Genomic DNA, 25,822 nt, shown 5'->3' with positions numbered 1-25,822 from the left:
CCGTTAGTGGAAACACTATTCCATAAAAGAGCCTTCGCTTTAATGAATGTACTCTGTGGAACTACCGTGTTTAGTTTGTACTGCTAGGCATCCCCGCATTGCAGTAATATTAATAAAATTTCGCTACACATTTTCAACTAAACCAACGGTGTTGATATTTCGCGTTCTTTTCGCAACGCTTATCGACTACCGTTATTTCACTTGAGAAAGCGATATATTTACTTGCAAGCATAAACGTTTAAGTTTGCAGAAAGTTACGCTGATTAGAACAACATCCCTCATAGTCATGATGAAGGTATCTTTTGCAGCTTCTACTCTACAACTTTAGGAAAGCTGTAAGATTACCTTTTTCGCAAGGCCGCTCTGCGCATGCGCGTCTCTCACCTGGTTGAAAACAAACCACCAACCGCAGCTGCGGATGCGCAGTTCTTGGCCTCCGCGATCGGCGCCGAATTGTACCTGATCTCGGAAACTATATGTAGTCACTATTCGTGACAGGCGTACGCGATAGATGGCGTTAGCTGTCAAGAACGCACACCGTCATTTCGCTGGCGCCAAGGACGTTTTCAACTAGTAGCAGACGAATTTTCAGCCACTCCCAGAGGGCGCCACATAAAGTGCGGTAGCAACGAAACAATTTGTTTCGTAGGGACATCGCTATAACCAAAATAAAAAACTTTAAGGTCGCTCGTGCTTCGCCTTAGGAGTGGAACACGACCACGGCCTTCTCTTCTTTTCCTATTTTACTGTATACCACAGCAGTGTTCGTGCGCACGCTACTATGGCACATCCAGTCTTCTACACGTTACAATAAATAGTTAAGGGATTACAATTATAGTAACTATTTCAAATCTACCATGCAGATAAGTAATTACACAGCAGTAATCGATTACAATTGAGTCACTTTTCTTCAAGCTGTATTGTGATAACAGCAGCTTGCTCAAACAGCAATAAACACATGCGGCACTCTTGAACGTTTTTAGACGCAGTGAAGTTTCAACAGGGGTAGTTTTCCAAAATTGCAGTCACTGATTTCGTAACTGTCCTCTTGAAGACATCAAATTACTTTCAACGGTCTCTGGGTGACCCGCCGTGGTGGCTCGCTAGTCAAGACCATCATGGTGTAAGATAATAAAGGTACCTCAATGAGCGCTCCGCCCCGCAGGCGGCACTGAAACCCTTGCAGTTTCCCGGCGCATCGACAGATGCCGCCACATGACTGTGGGCTACTTTTTGAAGTTTAAAATGGCGGAGTAAATTGGACAGAAACAGACATTAACAAAAAAGATGCTGGAATGTCGAGGAAGTATACATTGGCAGGCACAGGCAATAACTAGTTTGAACACAAAGCTTAGCCAACACGAGTAAATCGCCAAAACATAAGGTGTATATTTTCCGATAGTTCCCATTGTTTACCAATCGCTCTTGTGACCTTCAGATTATTTAGCTTGCGCGAAACATGAGAAAATCCAAGAATTCTCTTGCCACCTGGCCAATATAAGGTGGATGCCTGGATTGATTGGTCATCCGTAAATCAGCCCGTCTAGTCGAAAAACATTCAAGGGATTTGTTTCAACCCGGCGCGCAGGTTTTCTGAACAGTAGTGCGGAATGTGGTGAGCGATCGTAATTCTTTCGTTATGGCGGGCTGAGCTGTGCAGAATTTGATAGCTTCTGTTTGTTCATTATATAAATTAAATAAGCAGAGCTTTTTTGAAATCATCCGCACAGTTTGAAAATATCTCACAAAAGGACAAAAGAGCTCAGGCTTGGGATCGGTCCCCAAGCTACTGAAACTGCATTTATATTGCATTCGTAGTGCACTGAAGGTTTTCCAGGCACTGCTCCACTCCATGAGAGCCACAGGCCTGACGATAGGCTGTGATTTACCGACTATACTGACTTCACTGATTTACTCACTTCATATTCCTGTAACCCCATTTTACCCTTCACTTTATTATCCCCTCACCTCTTTCTTCCCTCAGTGCAGGGCAGCAAACCGGTTTCTTCTTCCAGGTAACCTCCCTACCTTTCCTCCTCCTACCTCTCCTCCTCCTCATTAGTGCATATATATGACTAGCTTTAATGCCAAAGGAAGCAAGACACTCGAAAATCGGAGTCCCTGCTGAGCGAAAGAGCACATGTACGACCTATAACACAAACAGCACGGAAATTCGACCTTGCTTCTCTCATTTAAGCCACCTGGATCGAGTCGATGGCAGGCCCATGAGCTCGAACGTAAAATGTTCGGCGACACTTCAGCGAAGTATCTGAAGCTGCGTGATATGCCGTTTCCGAAAAGGATTATTCCTGTGGGGCCTCCTCCGTTGACGGTTGTTAATTCGCCACTCTTTCTTGAGCTAAGACGTACAGCACGTCGACGTGCTCGTGAAGAACACGGTGTTCCTTTGTCATCGGAACATCAGGATCATCAGCAGGCCTTTTCCATTTCTTTCCTGATTCTCGACAAGTGTGCAGGACAATCAGGTAACCTTGTTGAAGCACATATCTCGCTAAACACGGTCTCCGTGGTGTATACGTTTTCGACACGAGGAGGAGCTCGAAACGCTTCTCACCTAAAGAAGTCTGAAAGCTGCAGCAAATAGTCCTTCCGTGGGATGACACTACTTTTCCACACTTTCAACCGTTTTAGTGCCGAAAACAGCGAAACTTTTCTTAATTCTACCAGCATGTCGTGCACCGCGGAGCAAAGCAGTTTCGTCCCATCGTCGAAGCGCCAGTGACAGCGCATCATACTCCACAATCAGCATACCTCATCTTTCAGTCAATTAAAGAGAACAAAAACCGAGATGGAAGTCCGTTCTGAACAAAAGGCGTTCAAAAGCACGCTCACTGCAAGGGGACGACTACGACACACATGGATGTATGGATGGAATATAGGAGCGTGACCTTTAAATGGGGTGGTAGCAGTTGCTATCATGCTCGTTTTTTTTTTCTATATCTTAATTATTTGTTTTAGATCAGTTAACTCTACTATCATTCTATTTATTGAATTTTTCTTTCTACATTACTAACATTGTGTTACTTTTCTGCTTTTAAGCCACCAATCTTCCAATCATTTTTTGCTAGCTTCCACCGCAGGTTCATTCACTCAGCCACAGGTGTCTCTAAACCCCAGAGCCTCAGGAAGAGTGATTGCGCCTGCATCGACTTCCAGATGGATACCATCACATTCGAGTATAAGATGGTTAATTTGTTTCTGTGGATTTACCACATACTGCACATGTTTGATCTCCATGATCAATTTTTTTTTCTAGCTGCGTGTTCTGAGGCACCCTTATCTAGCTTCAAAAAGTACGTGCGGCAGCAAAACACGAGTGCATGGTGCTCGTGTTTCTGCGTTTCGCTGCTACATACATACATACATACACACAAACACACACACGCATACATACATACATACATACATACATACATACATACATACATACATACATACATACATACATACATACATACATACATACATACATACATACATACATACATACATACATACATACATACATACATACATACATACATACATACATACATACATACATACATACATACATACATACATACATACATACATACATACATACATACATACATACATACATACATACATACATACATACATACATACATACGCACGCACGCACGCACACACACACACAACCCACGGCTCGTCGAAGTGCTGCTTCCGCAGCCACACAAGGAACAAACATCTTAGGGACATACTAGAGAGGCGGCAAGTTTATTTCTAGTAGAAGTATGTAGCAATCAAGTGGTTCTCTTGACCTTCTGTGTAGTTGCTGTCTTTCGATGGGACACTTCCACCGACGCAGCCATTTCCAAGGCGCATCATTTGAATGAGTATGGTGGTGTGTATGAAAATGCCTCCGGCAACCTGGTAAAAGAAAACCAGTAACAGCATAAACGAAACAGCCACATCTTTCTCGTTCTCTAGCCAAAAATGTCACGTTCGTCCGACTACTTGAACTGCATACTCAGAAATTTTGAACACTTTCCGGAAAAAAGTTGATGAGCGTCATTTTTTCACAGTAGCAATTTATATACCTGTAGATGTTCCCTCGGCAGGCTTTAGTTTGTTATTTATTTTCAAAAACGCGCCATATTGGTTTTCTACGGTTGTCTGGCTTATTTGTTGAGAGTGCAGAGCTGACTTTAGATGCAAATATTTGCTGCTTAGACAATTACCAGCAAAATGTTCATGAAAAAGTATCTTACAGAACTCTATATTTATCTCGCAATTATTCAGAAACGCAGCCTATTCACAGCAGTACTAGGCCCCGCAGCAGGGATTCCACACTTGCCTACTAAGTCACATGTGTTCGAAACACGCTCTGTGGATTCCCTCCTAATTCGACTGCGCATGATATAGGACATCGACCGTCGCTTTGCGTTCTCCGCCTGTGCAATTTAGTTCCTGCCTTATATCCTCGTGGTGTGGGAATGGCATCTCCTCATTTGGCAAATGACTCCCGGTCCGGCAAACAATTTTCATGGAGTCTTTCTGGATTTTTTTTTTTTTTTTTTCATTTCTATTACTCCCTAGGGTGTCTCGATGCGGCGCACGGCGGCGCTGGCATCGAGGTGAAACACAGGCGCAGTCACTGTTCCTTAAGCTCTGGGGTTTTAGAGATACCAGCGGCCGGGTGAATAAACCAGCGGTGGAAACTAGCAAAAAACGACTGGAATATTGGTGGCTTAAAAGCAGAGAAGTGACATAATGTTAGTAATGTAGAAACAAAAATTTACTAAACAGAATGATGGTTTAGTTAACCAATTCTAAATCAATAATTAAGATATAGGCAGAAAAATTAGCATGATAGCTACTGCCAGCACCCCGTTTCAAAGGGGGCGCTCCTATATTCCATCCATCCATCCAACACAAGACGCTTTCCCAGAGCGGCCGCGAGAGGGACCCGGAAGACTGAATCTTCCCAGAGCACACTGGCGCGGGCGTGTTGCTGTGTGTCATGTTATACACTTCCCTAGTATCGTTATATAGAACAATTTCTGTTAATTTATCGTTTGTCATCCACTTCTCCAGGAGAATGTAAAGTTTAAAAAAAAAGCAGATGCTTCACTTCAGCATTCCCAGTATCGGTAAGTTACGAGCACCATTTCTCCTCACATTGCTCGCCTTTTATGTGCAAAATACTCCTGTCAGTAGTCGATGCCCCGGGGGCTTTCGTTTGGCTCTAAGCTACCGTAGAGCCAGTCTAAAGGGTTGCACAATGCTGTGTTCATAGACTGCCGGCGGTGTTCTAGTGGTCTGCAGGTATTTGAAGCCGTAAAAACCGCAGATCCTAAGGTCACGCCGTAGGTGTTCTGGATCCTTAGCTGTTTACCCTGCAGTGCTGATCCTGTGTCACGGAACGTCCGTGGTCCCAAGCATCGGCATACCGCTTTCCTGCGCTCACTCCCGTCGCGAACAGCATCTGGATAGGACACAACCTAAAGGAGCCCCTCGATAATGAAACGGTGCTGTGGAGCTTTTGTGCAACCATCTTTGTCGTAGTAGATTAGTAACTGTGCACTCAGTAGTGTCTGTCCACTGCTGATAATGTTGTCAGAGAGCCGGCTGGGATTGCCACCATCGTTTCGTCTACGCTCCACGCAATAGCGGTCTTGTCTACTCAAGTGTTCTCTCAACTATGGTGTTATAAGAATTTTCTCTCTGACAGAAATCTGCCTTAATTCCATATATAAAGACGCAGATTACTTCCGTTATCATGCGATGGGCATTCCCAATTCTACAAACGAAAGCTCGCCGCTCATTTGATGTCATGGCGGGGGCCTCTATTATGTGGTCGTTCGTCAATGAGATGAGTGTCACTCTGGCTTTTCAAAGGACACTCCCTGATCTACTTTTCTTGGCGTTGTTTTCTTCCCTTCACCGAGAGATTGAGGAGGGGAAGATGTCGATGGAACATCCAGCATATCCTCCTGTTAGTAGGCAGGCACAGAACGCTCGAGATATCAGGGGGCGTGCACAGGAGGTTGCCGGCTTGATACGTGTGTTATATCCAGAAGAGCGACGCTGTCAGCACATTACCAATACACCGACCTTGGTAGGCACTTTTTTTCTTTTGAAAATTTCGAAGCCCTATAGCAGGCATTTTTCGGTCCACGTGTTTATGATGTTTATATCTCAGACTATGAGTGCCGCTGTGGCGTGCTTACGGTTAACAAGACTTAGATGAGATTTTCGGTACAAACAAAGGGTGCGATGTACCTTGGACAAAAGGGAGAGCTTCAAGTCGAAAAATCCCGTTGCTGAGAATAAGAACTCCTTGCTGCTTAGAGACAACAGGAAAGTCTGAAACTGGAAATAGAAAAGGGCGGATCAACAGATAGGTCACGCCCATAACAAGTAAAACCAAGATATGAGACAGTAATGGGGATACATTTTGAATTATCAAAAAATTGAAAATAACTGGAACTAAATGCACGTGTGAAGGCAACAGAGATGTTTAAAAGAGCGCGAACCACCACGACTGAAGCTTACAACGCGCTCCCCTGTGCACGCGATGGTTGCCCTGGGGGACCGAGATAGCGCCACGGACTGGGCAGCTTCGGCACCAGTCAGCGAGTGCATGTACACTGGCGTAGCGCTACGCCCCATGTAAAATTCCCAAATGTTGGATTGGTGCTTTAAGATGTACGATTCTTGATTTTTTTCGAAAGAGGTCCTCTTTACTTCTGTCGTGTTTACAGGGTTTCAAGAAGCTGAATTCTGTTTACTGAATATACATTCTACTGTTTGCGTGGAGGACTGCAGCTGACTAGGTAACGGGAAGAAAGAAAATTAAGAGCCAGTAACATGCGGTAGTAACTGCACTATCCCGCCGGGGATTATAGCGCACCGGGGGCGACATGCAAAAAAAAAAAATAAAATAAAACGATAAATATAAATCAAGGCCCGAAAGCTACCACCAGAATCTGGCAACCCTGATGCGCACTAAATGTTCACCAACTGCCACTTTCAAAATGTTAAAGTGCGCCCTCAAACGCTACCTAAAGCAAGGATGATTTACTTAAAATTTTAGCGCACTGCAACAAAAGATTTGCCTTAACACAATAACAGTGAGAAGCTCTCTTTCCCCAGCTTTTCGCTGTGAGACCTACCAGTGAACATGTAACAAACCAGCCGAGATGTATTCATTGATACTCAAAATTGATCGTTTGTTCAGTTATTACGTAATGGACCCGTTGGAGGAATGTTTGGTTATTCAATTTATTTTTGTAGCTTTTGTTAATTTCTAATAGTTACACTTAGTTCACTGCTAATCGTTGGTTTGCTTAATTATAATTAATGGTTGCTGGTTCATGGACTGAGGGATTGATTGATTCATGACGATTGATTGATTATTTGATTGATTGATTGATTGATTGATTGATTGATTGATTGATTGATTGATTGATTGATTGATTGATTGATTGATTGATTGTATGCATCAAGTTCTGACGTTTACATAGCGTTTACCTCCTTCCTGGATCGCGGGCACACGAGACCACTTTCGACGTACGAGTCTATGTTGTATTTCAGTTTATCCACCTGCAAGTACAAAAAGACGCCTGCATATGTGACTCCACCCGAAAACACGAAGCGCGTGTTGCTTCTAATGAGACCATTCATGTCGAAGATAAGTCATTACTTACAGTTACTGCTAATAATTTTATCTCTTAAATTTACTTACTGCGAGTACAAGAACTCCTAGGCATGAATTTGTATTTTTTTGTTTTTTTTGCACAGATTGACACTCACTGGCCGAAATTTACCCCTGACCACTGTACCCTTATGTAGCTTCTGTAGCTTGCGTACAGGTTCCCCTTCGTATACGAATTCTATCGTTTCATTATAGTGGTCCACTAACTTTGGCGTTCAGCTGTTGAACCCAAAGTCGCGACATTGAGTGCGTGCTGCGGTAGCCGCATTTCCATGCAGCCATTCAGGCGAAAGGCAAAAGCGCCCGTGTATTGTGATGCAGGACAGTACGAAGGGCTTTATGTAGTGAAAATTAATCCGCAGCGCTTCATTAGGAAGTCCCTCAGAGGTAATGTGCACATTCGGGACATTCAACTGTGTTTGCTAACAGATGTTATCTCCTTTATTTTTTCTATATTGAAACTATGCAATGTATTTTAACGGTTGTACATTTATAAGGGCGTTTACCGTCCCAAAGCTGGGCGTCGGTGCCAGTGAAAGTCGCTGCAGTGGGGTACTCTCAAATGTTTGACTACTTAAAGTTCTTTCGCGTTTATTGACATCGCCCAGCACAAGGGCATTTTAACAATAACCCCATAGAAAGGCGGGGGCCAGGGCCGGGATTAGATCCCAGGACCTTTTGCTCAACCGCCGAAAGCTTAAAAACAACCATGGAGATTAATGAAATGGAAGGGAAAAGGTGCAAATAAGTTGTACAGAGTAGGGGAAAAGCTGATGAAATGATATTTCTCAAGTCTCTTTTCTTTGAACTCCACAGAGAGAAAAAGCACAATAAGAAATTGTTAAAAATGACTGCAGTGTACCTGCTTAGCGACGTCGTCGGAGCTCCAGGTCGCTGCGAACAGCGCGAAGCCCGCCAGTGCCGAGCGCACCATGGCCTGAGCCACGACGCGTGGGCAGTGCGTCTCACCCGCTATTAGGATGTAGAGGGCGCAACAGACGCCCAAGGTGTCGCTGGCGAACTGCGCCAGCAGGCCCAATTGCACGGCGGAGTTCCACGCCCGCAGGATGCGTCGCAGTTCTGACAGGTCCCGCCGCGTGGCGGCCAACATGTCGGCCGTGAAAAGCGCACTCCTGCCGTTGACGCCGGCGGTGCCATTATTGCCTCGTTGCATGGCTGAAAAGGAATCGGCAGAAATAAAGTCGTGAAAAACGACAAAAACTCTCTCCACGAACTACCGAACAGAAGAATAGATAACGCTATCTGCATCTGCAACTCCCCCCCCCCCCCCCCCGAAAAAAAAAGAGCCATTTTCCAAACCTATCTTGAAACACGTGACTGCAAGTATAGACAAAGTTAAGAAATATGTTCGTTTAAACCTTGCCGCCAGGGTAGATGTCATACCTTCCACTTTGCGTAAACTTGTCTTTTACGTGGACGATTGCAGCTAATTTCCCAGCTATCAGCACCGTCCTTAGATTACGACCGGTTAGGTCTGTCAGACAACCAGTGGAAGCTAGTTGGTTGTTTGAATCACGTGACTGCAGGTATAGGCAAAATGAATAAGGTTGCGCGTTTCGATCTCACCCCATGGAGAGATGTCTTCCCTTCCCTATTGCGAAAACTTACCTTTCACTAAAATAATTACGGCTGGTTAAGTCTGCCCAACGCGACGACCAACGGCGGCCATATTTGCGGTACTGAATTCATCGCTCGCTTATGATGGCGAGGTTTTTGCCATACCGCCTAGAAGGGGTGCGGAATACACCTGAGGTCATACACCGAAAAACTTGGGGGTACATACATGTCACCTTTAATGATGCGACGCGACAGCGTTGGCTCACGTCTTCGGCTCCTTTGCGGGCCCTCGTTCACGTACGTGCTTTTGCTACTCAATCACCGATCCCTTAAATCGCGCCTCTTTTACCTCAGAAAATTTCATTAACATACAGTCGAAAGCTGCCACAGTATACGCGAAAGACCACGCTTCACAGATATAAAGCCTCGCTATAAACAGGCCGTGCAAACGTGCCTGCGCGGCTTAGAAGATTGCCGGGTTTACAAGGGTACAAAAGTGCTAAGGTTCGATCGCATTCTCACCTTCCCATCTCAAAGCTACTCGAGCAGGCACCTCCTGGCAACTCGGTCATGTCTCCTGATGCTACACAATCCACCTACCAATCAATGCAAACAAATGTCACATGCCAACTAACATCTGCCATCGGCATGCTTGTGGTTTTTCGTTGATAATGACGAAAGCTTAGAACGAAACCCGCGCAAAGGACGAACGTTCATGCATTACCAACTAGCCCCTCATCGCCATTCCTCGAATGACTACGCTGAGGCCGGATATTGAAGCGAAAAGCTTCACTAGGCTAGTCAACTCTGAGAGAAACACATATAAAGCCCGCTTTAACCAAGCCGTATGAACGTGCCTTAGTGGCCTATAGGAGTAACGTGAATGCAAGGTTCCTGGCAGGAGGAGTGTGACATAACCATCCCATGTGAAACGAGAGTCTTCAAAGCTGCCCTATGCAGATTGCAGATGAGGCCGTAAATTCATGATTTTGATACCACGTCCGGGCAATATAAGATACCCGTTCCTATACTTTTGCGGTGTCATTCCAGGAGTTGAGGCCACTCAGGTTTCGCCATTCTTTTGCCTTTGTATCTTCATTAGGCAGTCCTAGGAAGGAGACGGCTCGCGAAAAAGACCAGCGGTCAGGACTGAGCAGGGAACTTCGTTTACCGGAAGCATGCACATTGAAGAGACCCGTCCAACATCTCCACCAGGGTTCACATGGGGGCGACGGCAGAGGAGTCGCCCAATGCGTTATTGGAACAAACTGTTTCTTTAGGCTGACTTGCGCCCATAAGGAACTGAAAAACTGGGAGGTGGCGATAGCAACGAATGGGCTCTGATTTCGTCGGAGAACAGAATCACCACAGCTCTTAGTCGCTCAGTTTAAAGGGGCTGAAAAATTTTTGTGATTAGACGAGCAAGCGATCTACTACAATCTAGAATAACTTTGAAAAAGCACAGCAATTATTTGAAACAAATAGAGTTCCGTCTCACGTCGCAAAGGGTTGTACACAATCCCTTGCAATTATTGCGTTGCACGTCTACAGCGGATAAAAGCTAATGCAGTTAATCCATAAATATAGTAATATTATGCTGCAGGATATAAGGATTCTCAGTTATGGCATTTTGAAACACCTACGTTGAAACTTTTGCAAAAATCTGCAATCGTACCGTCCAGAAACACCCATCCATATCATGCAAAGAGAAGCATGTCGTTATTGTCCTTATACTATGGAGACATCCCTATAATATGGAGAGCCATACGATATGAGAGCCGTCAATGAGCCTATGATTTCCGTACCTTATGGAGAACCGCATGATATCCATATCATATGGGGCGCCGTATGATTTTTGTATCATACCGAGTTATATTCCCGTGAGTGCGCATGAACGAAAGATACAGTTCAGATATGTGGATTTTTTTTTTTTTTCAGTAGGGCGTGCCGGCGGCATTGTGCATAAGCGAGCAAGCATCACAAAGCTTCGCATCAAGCCGATGCATGCAGCTGACAAATCTTGACCGTCTTGTTTCGCAGAGCAAGCATGATTATGCTCTCAGCTAGACCGTATACGTCACTACCAGCTATACGTACGCAAATTTGTCGCATCGAATCATCTCACCGTCCGCGCATATACTTTTGGTTTTATTTTCACATCTGCAAGGCTAGGTCACGCTGTCATCCAGCTCCATCCAGCAATCCCGGAGTCTTTAAACCAATCGACGCCAACCTCAATATCATGAATGGCTTTGAGTCGAGTGGAAAGAAGATGTTCAAAGTTCGAACTGCAATAAATACGTATTTTGCTGCCGAATAAACTCTATCAGGGCCACGAAAAGCTAAATGTTCAAATTTTTACGAAACACAGAAAGTGAATAGAGTCCTCGGTGTTCTATTGAGAGAAAGGCGCTATTATCGCAGCTTAGGATTTTCGGTCAGTACAGAATATCCATGCGGTCTTTCAGTCCCACTCACCGACTAGCTCGAGCTTCACACGGATGTAGCGTATATGGGCGCTGAGCCAACGACCCGCTAGGACCGTGCAGGCGGCGGGGGCACCAGACCACACGGTGGCCACTGTCATGATGGCCAGGATGGCGGCGAAGCGGGCTACGCTGAAGGCGTCATTTAACTGGCAAAGCACCAGCACGTAGAAGCAGATCTTCATGCTGGTCTGGATGATGATAAACGCTACGACGGCTGCGAACGTCCGGCGTAGACTACGTTCCCATGAGTTCGGCAGGCGGTGTCCAGACAGCATATAGGGTACCTGATTGTGACCAGCAACAACTTGCAAGTAACTCCTTGTATCAAACAAAAGAAAGCCTATGGCGCAAACCAAATCCACAAAATTCTAGACTTATCATCCCTTTTCGGCGATTTTTTGCATCTCCTCGCAGGTGGAATGCACAACCGCAGCGACCACATAAATTTCAGCCCTTTTCTCTAGAATTACTTAGAGAGGCTGTTTCGTTCAATGGAGAGTCCGCCATTTAATAGCAAATATTGTGGGGTGATAACTTCTAGTGACATATTGAAAGCAATCACCATTGAAAAAACTGCCCACTTCTACGGTATAGAATTTATGGTCACCTTCTTTATTAAGGGCTCAATGTATGTTCGCAAATGTTTCCTCTACAGCAGTATTTCAGATGCGTACATCGTATGCAGAGATCAGTACTGATCCCGCTGATAAACGCAAGACTTCTCCAAAGCAGGCATATTTCCTAAAGCCAGTATAGACCGATGCCAACAAGTGCTTCGTTGGGAGAATACAGACCGCTAATCCAGTATGAAGAGAGCCATTATGGGACGGAACAAATTGGAATAGTTTGAAATAATTTCGATCACACTACACCACACTCCCAGTATAATGACATTTTTGTGTTTCGCCTCCAGCGCAATGTGTCCGAGATGCAGCCGGGTTTTATTCGCGGCTTCGTGTTTTGAAGAGACTGCGCTGGTTGCTGTAGTAAGAGTGCATTGACAGAGAAGGTTCAACTCGTGAGAACTAGCAAGAACTTTGCAACGTTTGCGCCTGTTTCTCAAACCGCAGAATCTAGCAAGAGCTAGCCAAAATTCTTAATTCCTTCTCTACACCTGCCAATCTTCATTCACGGTGAGGTCAAGGTGGTCGCCACTGTGAGACGGCTGCCTCGTCTTTCGTTCATAGCTGTCTCACAACGCCTTAAGAGACACTCCTTCCTTCTGTGGAGCGAGGAAGCTCGGGCATCAAGCTATGCGTCATAAATCAAGTGTGAAACATCATCAGGGCCTACAGGTGGTACAGCTATCTCGTACAGCTTCTTACATTACACATGGCGCAAACACTGTCACTTTTATCTATGAAATGTTCGGGCACAGATTTGCAGATGTGATGCAGCTCCCTAATTCGCCGGGTGCCGGCGGAAGGACTTGGGCTCGTCATGAGGATCAGCCTCGACTACTTCTCCTTATGCCTCTGAGCGGGCATAATGACATTTTTCATGAGGCCCACCTCACCTTCTTCTTCTTAACTCCCCGACTTCTTTGGTTATCAGCAAATTCCCTTCGAGTCCTAACAAAACCAAACTAGGACTTGGTCGTTTTGGCTGCGATTTAGTTAGTCCGCGTGAAGTGCTTTCACACTACAAATAGAAACCATCAGACAGGATCGAACACGGGTACTCTGGTTCAGTAGCTTAGCGTCTTAATCACTGAGCCACGGTGGTGGGCGCTCTGGCTCGTTATAACCAGTTTTAAATGTGGTTAAGCCTCAGCCACTTTTGAAAATGTTGGGTGATAGCCTCCCTAAAATGTGCTCTCTGTGTTTAAGGCGCCTTTTTGTTTGGACTGCAGGTGCGCTCATGCCTCCCGCCTATCCTTGCAGTGTCCGAGAGGAGTTTCCAAGCGTCCGGAGGCCTTCTTCTACCACGCGTCCCAACCTAAACTGGTAGAGGCAATACAATTGGATTTCATTACCACCTATTAAAATGAGTAATTAATTATTGTCTTACGGTTGGCGACGTACATTTCACAGTACAATTCTGGGTATGTATCTAAACTCGGAAAATGTTTAGTTGTAAAAACTTCATGCAGGTTAGACATCTCACATGTAGAGATTCGGCGGTCGCTCAGATAGATGTAGCCCGTGACATGCGAAAAGAACGTGTGCAAATGGTTTCCTGTCTTTGCTATCTTTACGTGTGCGCTTCGGTTTGCCATGTTCAAAAGTGTCTGTAATCTCAATATGATTCACTAACCTTCTCAGAGTCATGGTCGCAGACACCACGATGGCTCGAACGTTCGAAGCAGGCACTTTTCTCCAAAGCCTGGACGATGTTGTGGGCACTAAAGAAGGCCGGCGCGACCACGCTTGTCAGCTGGACCGAGTACATGAAGGAAGCGATTCCCAAGATGTCACCTATCATGGTGCCGCTCCCGAGAAAATGGACAATGTTCACCGCAGCGGTGACCCACAGTGAGAGCAGTATAAAGAGGCTGTAGGCGAGATACCAGGAGCACATAGCAGCCTCCAGCTCTGAGGGGTCGTCGGCAAAAAGGCCTTCCACGAAGCAACAGCCCAGCACGCGAAGAAGCTTTAAGTACTGCCTCACTACGGTGCTGCCTTCAGGGCTGTCTCGCCACACTTCCACTGCTGTGGCCGCCGCCATATGCAACGTTGGCAGCGCAGACCAGAAGGTTTGCGGAGACGGGTCTCAAGAAATCCACGAGCACACCACAGATTATCGCGTTGATGCAAGTGCTCACAGGCCAACTCTGCGCGAATTGACTCTCTTGATCAGAGATCCCGGTACAACTGTCAGGACTCCCACTACGCACTTTAAGCCGTTTTTATAGAGAGAAAGAGTGAGAACTGAGAAATAAAGGTAAAGAGATCAATGCAGAATGATTCTTATTTCAGGAGGGGAGAAGGCAGAAAAGTAACAGGAAGAAACGATGAAAACAGATGGAAAAGAAATGGCTCAGAGATTGGACCCAGTGTGCAGAAAAATGATCTCTGAATGCTGAGGCACAGAAATATAAACGCAGTTATTTAACGAAAGAAAGTGCAGCAGCAACCACTTTACCTTTGTGACCCTCCCTGTTACTCTGACATGGGTTTGCGCCGTTGGCACACAGGTGCCATTCCTGCGTCGTTGACAAAAGCAGCGCGCTCAGTTTCCGCCTTTTATTCAAGAGCTGTGTGACATTCGAAATGAAACATCAACTATGTTTGACTTTCCCTGACGTATTGAATGGATTCTGTACGTGCATTTCCGCTGCAAACAAAAGCCGGCGGGCATAATTTCAATGTTTGCTTTAGTTCAAGGATGTAGAGTCCACAGGCCTGGACTCATGGGAAAATGCGATCGATCACGAAGTAAGCCGGTTTGCCCTAAGAACTGTAATACTGAGAGACGAAAAACACAATCAGTAGACGGGAAAGTGAAATTGTTACATCATAATGAAAAAATAAACAAACATGTAATGCACCTCACGCATATTTCTCACAAACGTCACGTCCACCGAAAGGTATACACTATTTTTCATGTTGCCGATTAGAGAGCGTCATCGTACACAACCCCACAGGAGCGGAGTTATATCGCTACGCCGCGCGCTATCCGTGTGCACCTTCTCTACAATAGTATTACTAGAATTATTCAAAGGTCTGAGCAGGAAAATAATCACTCAAGCAAAATAATGTATACTTCGGTATAACGTCGTGTTTAGAGTATTGTTTCGCTTTTTCGGTCAGGCATCCACAAAAGCCGGCAACGGGCACGGGACTACTTCTGAGCTAACACCTGCTTTTGAATCACGAGCAACGCTTCTATTGATCACTGCTAGTTAACACTGGGGTGTTCGCACTGTGGTTTGCACTGAGGTGTTAACACATAGAATACCGATTTCTGCCACCGACGGAGAACTGAAAATTTCTTATGCGTTTTCGAAAGCTGCTGTCAGCAATGATCAGGGAGTGTTGGAAGGTTTCTGCAAGCAGCAGGCGACGTTTTCCACCACCGACTGAATCAGCAGCCCCATGAGTCCTTGCGGCAGGTTTAGAGCCCATGAGGTTTGCTTCGGGGTCACGATGCGTGGCGCTTGTTATGTGTCTCCAATGTTTCCAAACCGCTCATATCGCAAGGGTACAGAGGGCAACGAAGATCGCACTCTTAACAACGCAAAATGAACCAAGCGAGAAGAAGAACGCACATGCACGGACGAAGACCGGTTTTCTGGTCGGAATTTAGGCGTCTCCAGACGCCTAAAGACGCCTTCCCGCAACTCTGATTCAGCAGCACGGTGTAAGAATAGAAAGGTGATGTCACAACGAGCGATAAAAACAAAGAAACTGCGGAGCCGCTCCCGACTTTAACTACAAGACGCACGGCTACTAAAAAGTAAACAAATCGACCAGTGCGACCTACGGGCTGCCGTACATCGATAATCGTTTACATACCTGACACGAAATGACGTGCACACACTTGGTATTCGCCCGGACTGCTGCGAATGCCGCTTCTGTTGATGCGTGCAAGCCACTCTCGACTGCGACGCTCCGATCGCTCCTTTGTGACTCGTCGCATTTCTGGAAGCGTACCCTTGGTATTTTGAAAAAACCCGCAGTATTGTCCGGACTTCACCTTTTGCGCTTTAGTCTGCGTTCTGGTTCAGCCCACGAACGCACAGTAAACCATCGTTTAGGCACTATTTGCGCTCCTCCCCCCCCCCCCCCCTCTTAAAAAAATACTACGCTTGACCACGTTTTTAGAAGTAAAAACCTATAAACTTGACGTCCATTTATGTGTCAATGTGTCTGAGAATTAGTACATGCATCAACACGTGATTTCGGCCTGTAGGACTGCTATATATGATTTAAAATAGAATCTTTATTTCCAACTTTCTTAGGTTTTTTCTTTTTTCAACAGCTCAGCCCTTCAAACTTAAGTACCATGTTAGGTTAGGGAAGAAAAGAAAATGTATAGAAAAGCTGTTTCTTCACTCGTGACTTCTTGAGACTGGCTGTCTTCACTGTTGGAAATTAAAGCGACAAAGGGGCGATCATATCTCAAAATTTCCAACCCTCACCTGCCCTAGACAGTTTAACGTTATATATACAGTATCACAGACATCTCTCGGCTCTTTCAACTAAAACCTACATAGATGAGAAAAGAAATTCGTCTATATATTATTTAGCGGTCGTAGGCAAATAGCGCAATGTGATCCGTGTATATTTATATGTAATGCATCATTCCAATGAATAAAATACGCAATCAAAAATTAGCTGTTGTCTACACACCTTTAATAAAGTGTAAAAGCAGTGAATTAATGAAGTGCGAACAATGTCAAATGCGGTGATCTATATTAAAAAAGCTTGACTGTATAGTAATATGCATGCCACAAAAAAAAAATGTCACATACGTAAGATTGCATGAATTCCAAAAAGATACGTTTTTAAAATCGCAAAAGGACTGACGAGAATGACTCATTTAAATTTTATGTTTTATCCTAACAGTTTGATAAGTAATATCCATCATTTCTTTTAAATACTGCATGTCTTCCTGATTATCCGGGACGCGTTTTGTGTCCGACATGAAACCCCACAATGTCACAGATAACACAGTGCATGGCTGTGGTGAAGTACCAACGATATAGAGATTTCTGCTATAGTCGGATACAACGCAAGCCTGCGGTAACCGCTATGGACCGTTTTAGCGAGAGCAAGCAGGAGAGGAGGAAAATACTCTCTAGCCAGATTCATTGCGTCCATTGTTGCCAGTAGCGAGTGGGCTGTGCATTCGCACGCTTCATGCATAGCAGAGCGGCCTTGCACGTCGGTATATTGTCGCTTGAGGCCTTAATCAGCTTTATAGCGCCCCTTTTAGTGTTAATGCCATCGGACAGCAATGCGTGTTCGTGGACTGCACAAACTATCAAAGAAATCGCAAGATGATTGCCGAGAGCGTATGCGGGAAGCATGCAACGACAGTCCAAGTGCGGATATGATATGTTTCTGCTTCACCGCTTTCCAGTTCATCCCGATTTAATTCGCCTGTGAACGTTTTGTGTAAGCCAGACAGACTTAGTACCAATGACGGACTCACGAATATGATGCCCGTTTTGATTCCTTCGCTGTAGTAAACACGCACGCTGGGTAGGCCGTGCGACCCTGCAAGCCCTCCGCGCCAACGATACGGTAAATCACTTCCAGCAGCTAAAATCTGTTCTTTACTTTAAACAATAAGCCGATAGCAAAAAAAAAAAAAATTCTTGCGGATCTCTGACCCATAGCGTGTTGTTGATAACTGCAATACAAACAAGTTTCTCAACACAGCCAGCTGCCGCTGATACGCGGCGCGCGGCTCATCGTCTGCACGCTGGCTCCGCTGCTAAGGCGTCGCCGAAATTTACATCTTTCTTTTACTGGTGCAATGGGATCGGCAGTAAGGCAGTTCCACGAGAGACCATTTTTTCTAGCGCTGAGCAATTACAAAGCGCCGTCGGATATGCCTTCGAATTTAGACCTAGCGACGACTAGGAAGTACAGCGCTCAGCGATAATGCAGTCGTCCGCCGCGCCAGCGTGCGGCGCCTGTTTCGTAAGCGCTGCTGTATGTGCTCCGAAATTGTCGTCTTCCTTCATGGTGCAGCTGAGAGCGCACGTTTTTCGACGTTTTACTTAACAATACGTCGTGCAAACGATGTTGCTATACGACGGGACGGGGATACGGTGCTTCCACGTCGCCGGATGTATACACCAAGGCTGCATAAAAATGTCGACGGATGGTACTTTGGACACTATAGTACTTTTATGTGCTGTTCTTGAACCGTGGTTTAACTTGAAAGTGTACATTGTTGAAGCAGGGCAGCTCGATTGTATGCTTTTCACAGGGTCGCCGGCGCACCACAGACACGCATGCATTCGCGAAGCTCGGTACGCGATAGCAGCTGTTAGCGGCGTAACCGCAGTGAACGCTGCCCGTGCCTTTAATGCGAAATCAAAGCAGGGCAACATCGAATACAAATATGCACTGTCGAGAGAAAAAAGAGTCCATTGTTGGGCAAGTCGGTCAGACATATCTTCAAGGTATACTGCGCACACACAAAACAAGGACGAGAAAGATACACAATAAGCGTCTTTGTTTCCTTTCCTTCGTGTTTCGTCCGGTTCCTTGCGCTGTTTTATTTCATTATGCAGTACCAACTAGCCCGGCATCTTGCACTTCTGAAGCGAGAGAAAATACACAACATGAAATGGGTCGCACTTAACTTTAAATCAATACGGCAATGACTGGACAGAATTTTTCACAGTATCTGTACCTATTCGCGCTCGGTAGCTGCCTGTATACGGTTCATTCACTGTGGTTTGTGTGTACAGTTACCATTGCGATTATACAATATAATTGAAAATACATGTATCGTGAAAGCCACAACAGATACATCCGCACAGTTAACTCTGACGAGTTTGGCCTGCGGAAGCGGAGCGCCGTCTTTCGCAGTCACCCCGGCTGCTACTGTTGTTTCCAACAGCTGCCGCCACGCGAAACGGATGGTATACGGTTTGCTGGCATGCTCAGACAAAATACAAAATAGCACCAAGGTGTCGGATAGCTTTCAAGACCACCGCGAAACAGCACTTTTACATTGCCGCACCGTAGCATCAACACGCACAGCACAGCCCAAAATGGCGTCAAGAGGAGCCCGAGCGTATTTTCCTAGTTTGGCTCATTCGGGGCGCCACCATCAAACTAAGATGGCTGCGCCCAGGCATCGAAACTAAAATCTAATTCCCTCCAGGGCAAGAAGTACTCCGCTGTTGAAGCCTATACTGCCTTTACGCGAAACGTATACCACTCGTTCAGACGAAAAGGCGTGATGTCGGTGTAGCCAGAATTGAGAAAAATGTCCCGGAAAAAAAATTAAGCAAACCGTTCGTTGTACAGCGTTCAGGCTGGTGTCATGCCATTTCCTTTCCAATTCAGCAATCATCTGCTGCAGATTAAGCTGGTGGCTGTACTTAGCTACAAGAATTCGAACCGCTGACATATAGCGTGTTGCACAATTAGAGGCGCGATGTAGAATGCTTCTCTCAGCTAAACCGCGGCATCCTCGAAGTTCATATTTTGCACAGAAATCATATTTTGTCGCTAGTATTTTTTAATACCAAATTTGTTCGGGGTACTTGCCTGCTTCGATCAAAAGAAGTCAGATGTTCCTATCTTATGCGGCGGCGACGACGCCAAACGAACCGCTGCCCCAGCGATGGTACTGGTGGCGCCACCTCATGCTGCTTACAACAACTTAAACCTTCTGCCAAAACGTTCGCCCCCCTCTTTTCCTGCTACAGAGTTGTTGTAAGCAGCATGAGGTGGCGCCACCAGTACCATCGCTGGGGCAGCGGCTCGTCTGGCGTCGTCGCCGCCGCATAAGGTGGAAACATCTGACTTCTTTTGATCGAATCAAGCAAGTACTCCAAACAAATTTGTATTAAAAAATACTAGCGACAAAATGCCATTTCTGTGCAAAATTTGAACTGCGAGGATTTCACAGTTTAGCTGGGAGAAGCATTCTACAACGCGCCTCTAATTGTGCAACACGCTGTATATGCACCTCAATTCGTATGCCGTTCATTGCAAAGTGTAGTACACCGAGAAATGAGACAGATACTGATTCTTCCTTTTTCCAAACACCAAAAACTAAAAACGTTTAACACTTTGCCAGACTCTGTGCCAGTCACTCAATGCAAAAAAAATGTGTGGTATGAAAACGCGGCTAGGCTTAAGCGTCCTCCTAATTTTTCTTGTTCCCTAATCATGAAGCCAATCATCAGACCAAATTATGAGCTCAATGGCTTATTGTTTAGTACAATCAAACATAGAAAGCTGATTTCCTTTCCTCTACAGCCGAGTAATACTAATATTAAAAAGTTTGCGCGTAGACACTAGGACTAGTCAAGGAAAAAAAGAAGGACGGGCATTAACTCACAACTAAAGCTTATTCAAAACGCATGCTCGAATAAATATGAAAAACCAACCAAGACAAAACAAGGCTGGCACGAAGAACATCACGCGTTACCCCAGATGAGGTGGCCAAGAACCGAAATTCCCTATAAGATAAGCGGACGGAAGTCTGATTTACGCGCTTAGCTCCACTTATGCGCATATGAAAGGCTTCCATAACCTCGCGCACGAGCTGATCCCTGTGCATATATATAATAGTTATTTTATTCGAAGAGCGGTTTGCATTGGATCTTCTTTTTCTTATCGTTCGTGCCACACGTGCGGCGATGCTTAGGAAAGTTATCAAGGGAATCTCGCTCCACTAATCTCCGATGTTCACCCTATATTTCATCGAGGCTTCGTCCAGTTTTCCCTATGCTTTAAATGCACCATATCATAACGACAACTTGTAGAAAACTCCCTTGGCACAAGGAACAAACGGGGATGTGCGCTTAATATTACACTCATTTTTTTTTTTCGTCTTTTTCTTTTGCCGCCATCTTCCTTCCGTCTCTGCATCTACGAAGGGATTTCATTCCAACTATCGAAGGATGGAAAACACAACCGGAACGTTGTAACACCCCGCTGCATTCTTCAGTCTATGTGCCAATCTATGGACGTAAGGAATAACAGCAATAATTAGACGTCCTCTTTCCCGAGGCTTAGGTCGCGGCCCTGCCTTGATTTGTCTCAGCAGCCTCCCACAAGCTTCTTCCACGATTACATGCTGAGGGTACCCACTCCCCTTCAGCCTTTCCAACTATTAAGCAACACTTTCATTGATTGCGTGTGGGCAGGACTTGGAGATAGCAGCTTTAAGACTGAAAGTGACTGTCCCAATCTTTATGATTTTTGAATGGCCGAATAAGAAATCGAGCAATGCTTTTCTGGTCCTGCGGTGGTAAGGCCAACATGCATGTTTCGGGCGAAAATGTAATGACAAATCGAGAAACTGGAACTTTCCGTCCATAGGTATTTCTACAGTGAAATTAAGACCAGACCCACACTCTTTGTTTTTAGAAATACTCGAGCTCAAGTTTAAGTCTAGGTTAGAGGGTGGAAGGGAAAATGTTTCGTACATCAAACCGGTGTTTGCATCGGGTCACACGGGGCCCCCGTCTTTAGCTACATTTTCTAGCCAAGGTATAGACACAGCCATAGAGCAGAAATCAGGTGGTCTCATTTTAAGGGTAAGTGGATATGTGGCAGACTATTTATTGTTGTCGTCCGAGACCCCGCTGCGTGGCTTCGCCCTCGCGTGGACCGCTGCAACCGTTACGACTCCGCTCGTTTTGAATTAGAACCGACGTCTGCGTCGGTCGCCTGCGTTGCCTAGCGCGTGTTGGCTTCTCGGTCAGGCCAAAGTCGCGATTGTTCTTCGCGGCTTTTGTACTCTGTGTATCTCATTCCTGCTGGCTCTCTGCCCCTTCGTGAGACGAGAGACTTGTCTGCATGAAGCTCCAGTTCCATGAACCCATCTCTTCTGCTGAACTTGCTACATTCAAGTGCTCTGGAGAGGCGCAAGTGCGTTTCGAAGGCGACGGTACTTCCAGGAAGGGCAGTGCAAATTTTCAATTATGTATTTTGGTTATGTTTAGCACGCGGTGACATGTGATTACTTGCATCATGCATTTACTCTATATTTCTGCATTGCTTTGTTGCTATTGAATGCGTAGAATGAATATGTGTATCATTTATTTCCTTTATATCAACTGTGCACATGCTGACCCAAGCAGTGTCGGCAAGCTGGGTACTTTTGTATATTGATAAAGCAAACATGCAAGATTACAATGTTAGCGCAGACATTACAGTAAGCTTGGATATGTAAGTACATGTGTGTGTGTGTGTGTGTGTGTGTGTGTGTGTGTGTGTGTGTGTGTGTGTGTGTGTGTGTGTGTGTGTGTGTGTGTGTGTGTGTGTGTGTGTGTGTGTGTGTGTGTGTGTGTGTGTGTGTGTGTGTGTGTGTGTGTGTGTGCGCGTGCGTGCGTCCGTGCGTGCGTGTGGAATATAATGTTCTTTATGTGTAAAATCTGATTAGGCAATAAAGAAAAAAACGTGGACAGCCGTGATCGTATAGTGGTTAGTATCTTGCGCTGTGGCCGCAACAACCCAGGTTCGAATACTGTGTTGAACATTACCTTAGTCTTCTGCATATTGATTTTCAAGCCTACATTTTTTTCCTGTCTAGGTCATCAATCATTATTTGCAGTTCATCCCCCGAGTTGCTTAGCAAGGCAATGTCATCAGCAAATCGCAGATTGCTGAGGTATTCTCCATCTCCCATTCCAAGTCTCTGAATACTTCCTCTAAGCAAGCTGTGAATAGTACTGGGGAGATTGTGTCTCCTTGCCTAATTCCTTTCTTTATGGGAATTTGTTACTTTCTTTATGCAGAACTACGATTGCTGTGCAGCCACTATATATATCTTCTAGCACTTTCACGTACTGCTTGTCTACCCTCTGATTTCGCAATGCCTGCATCACCGCCGAGGTTTCAACTGAGTCAAATGCTCTTTTGTAATCAATGAATGCTATGTATAAGGACTGGTTATATTCTGAGCATTTTTCTATCACCTGGTTGATGGTATGGATATGATCGATAGTAGAGTACCGTTTCCGAAAACCTGCTTGATTCTTTGCTTGATTGCAGTCTAAGGTTGTCCTGGTTCTATTAGCGATTACCTTAGTAAATACCTTACACGTAACAGACAGTAAGCTGATTGGTCTGTAATTTTTAAGGTCCTTAGAGTCCCCTTTCTTATGAATGAGGATAATGTTTGCATTCTTCCATGATTCCGGTACCGTCGATGACACCAGGCACTGCTTATACAGGGTGGCCAGTTTTTCTAGCCCGATATCCACCCCGTCCTTCAACAAATCTGTAGTTATCTGATCTTCTCCAGCTGATTTCCCTCTTTTCATAGTTTCTAATGCTTTCTTGACCTCGTCCTTCGTCACTGGTGGAACGTCTGACTGTTTTTCCCTAAAGCTGCAGTCTCATTACGGTCCTGACTAATTTGGCTACTGTAGAGATCTCTCCTCGGCTACTTTGACTATCTTCTCCATATTCGTGATGACGTTGCCCGCCTTGTCCCTTATCGCATACATCTGGTTTTTGCCTATGTCTAATTTCTTCTTTACCGCTTTAAGGCTTCCCCCGTTCTTTACAGCATGCTCAATTTTATCCATGTTATACTTCCTTATATCGACCACCTTGCGCTTATTGATTAGCTTTGATATCTCGGCCAAATCTATCTGGTTTGTTGAATTCGAAGCTTTCATACTTTGGCGTTTCTTAATCAAATCTTTCGTCTCCTTAGACAGCTTACCGGTACCCCTCTAACTACCCTATCGCCTACTTCGATCTACAGCGCACTCAGTATATATATCTCTGAAATTATTGTTCATTGCTTCTAGGGTAATGTCCTCGTTCTCGGTTAGAACTGAATATCTATTCTGTAGCGAGATCCTGAACTCTTCTGCCCTCCCCCGCACCGCTAATGATCGTTGATGGGTTTCTTTCTTACTAATCTGTTGCGTTCCTTCTTCAGATTTAGGCTAATTCGGGACCTCACCATCCTGTGGTCACTGCATCACACTTTCCCGATTACCTCTACATCTTGCATATTGGCCACCTTTGTTGCAACAAAGGTGGCCAAATTACTCCGTAGCCCTCCACTACGGGACCTCTTTCTATTTGCTTCCAATCCCATCTTCATTCTCTCAAGTCTGGCAGATACCGCGCCTTTCCTTTCTTATAAAGCAATGTACCTTTCTTTCCACTTTCAATCCCACCTTCCTCCCTTCCCTTACGGCGTGGTTGAGGTGTCCACAGAAAACAAGTGAGACAGTTACCGCGCCTTTCCCTTCCTATAAATAAATAAATCAGTTCACAGTAAAAATATGAAAACATGATCTGGACCTAGAGGTGCAGGTGTCCGCAAATTCCCTGGCGTCCACTCAAAAGTATAATTACCCGAAAGCCTAATTTAAATAAAAATTATTAAAACGCGAAAAGCGGGTGCCCCCACAATTTTTAAAACTATAATTGCCTTCAAGGGTACAATAACGGCAGAGCATAATCACATTTCGTACCAACCAGACAGACAAATGTGTCGAAATGTTTAGCTTCTGCCCCTTGGTCAACACGAATGCCCGATGCCGTTCCGAAGAGAGAGAGAGAGAGAAAATGGCATGTACGATGACGAAGCCAAATTTTATTTCGGTGATCGATTCATACCTCTTTGTTTGCTCTCTCCTCCAGCAATCATTTCATTTTTGGCCATAAATATACATCTAAAAACATACCTCTGAATCATTGTCTGGGTATGTACATGCCATCTGGTATGGTAACAATATAGTACCATTTATTTACGCGCGCCAGTTCTAATGTGTTCTGTTTAGTCTAGAACACTGTTCTGTTTGACCAGTTGCGAATATGTAAAAGCTACCCAGAAAGGACGGTCGAATTTGCACTGCAGTGGTTGGGCAAAAAAAAAAAAAAAATTCTCATCAGAAATGCACAATTTTTGTGCCAATTGCATAAAAATGCATCAGGCAAAAAAAAAAAAAAAAAAAAAAAAGTTCTCATTTGAAATGCACCAGTTTTGTTCCAATTGCATAAAAAAGGCATCGCTCGTAACTTCACTCATCAAGGGTATTATGCCAGGGAAAGAAGACACTGAAGTTTTTCTTCATTGCGATGCTCTTGCGATTCGAACAAGTGACCGAAGCACGCCAAGCGCGCGCCTTGTCGCCACGCCATAAACGCGATATAGGTTTGTAGCCGTGCAAGATGTCCTAAACCCTACAGTGTTTCTATGAGCGATGATGATGATGATTATGTGATTATTCCTTTGCATCAGGGGGGGGGGGGGGAGGAGGGGCGCACGATGTGCACCCTAGCCGTTTACATGTCATAAGTCATAGCATACACACACACACTGCAACACACAGACCACTTAAACACAGTCAGGGGATGTTTGACATGGTGGCGCTATCTACCAGCAACGCAAAGAACTGCGACACACCTTGCCTTTTTTTTTTATTCTAGATGGC

The 25,822-nt window shown here is 45.1% G+C and overlaps 1 protein-coding gene across 1 annotated transcript; it reads right to left on the bottom strand.

The window, feature by feature from the left end:
• Window positions 1–3,743: 3,743 nt before the first annotated feature.
• On the bottom strand, window positions 3,744–8,816 carry LOC146172889 (uncharacterized). Its single transcript, XM_084583286.1, has 4 exons — window positions 8,568–8,816; window positions 7,522–7,593; window positions 6,271–6,360; window positions 3,744–3,915 (listed from the first exon to the last, which is right to left on the bottom strand). Exons 1-4 carry the CDS (start codon window positions 8,814–8,816, stop codon window positions 3,769–3,771), a joined length of 558 nt encoding a protein of 185 aa, XP_084439412.1. The 3' UTR covers window positions 3,744–3,768.
• Between the last annotated feature and the right edge of the window lie 17,006 nt (window positions 8,817–25,822).

The sequence above is a fragment of the Amblyomma maculatum genome, chromosome 11 (genome assembly GCF_055883805.1).
Source record: "Amblyomma maculatum isolate TAMU_Amacu chromosome 11, ASM5588380v1, whole genome shotgun sequence".
Lineage (NCBI taxonomy): Eukaryota > Metazoa > Arthropoda > Arachnida > Ixodida > Ixodidae > Amblyomma > Amblyomma maculatum.
The sequence above is the reverse complement of the archived record's forward strand: the minus strand, read 5'-3'. Positions and strand labels throughout refer to the sequence as shown.

Bases quoted from the DNA above. Each gene is read 5' to 3' on its own strand.
- LOC146172889 (XM_084583286.1), bottom strand. From the start codon at position 8,816: ATGTTGGCCGCCACGCGGCGGGACCTGTCAGAACTGCGACGCATCCTG. The intron at 7,594-8,567 runs GTACACTGCAGT...TTGTACTTGCAG, and splicing joins CCGACGACGTCGCTAAGCAG to GTGGATAAACTGAAATACAA. The intron at 6,361-7,521 runs GTAAACGCTATG...TTCTATTTCCAG, and splicing joins GCCCGCGATCCAGGAAGGAG to TTTCAGACTTTCCTGTTGTC.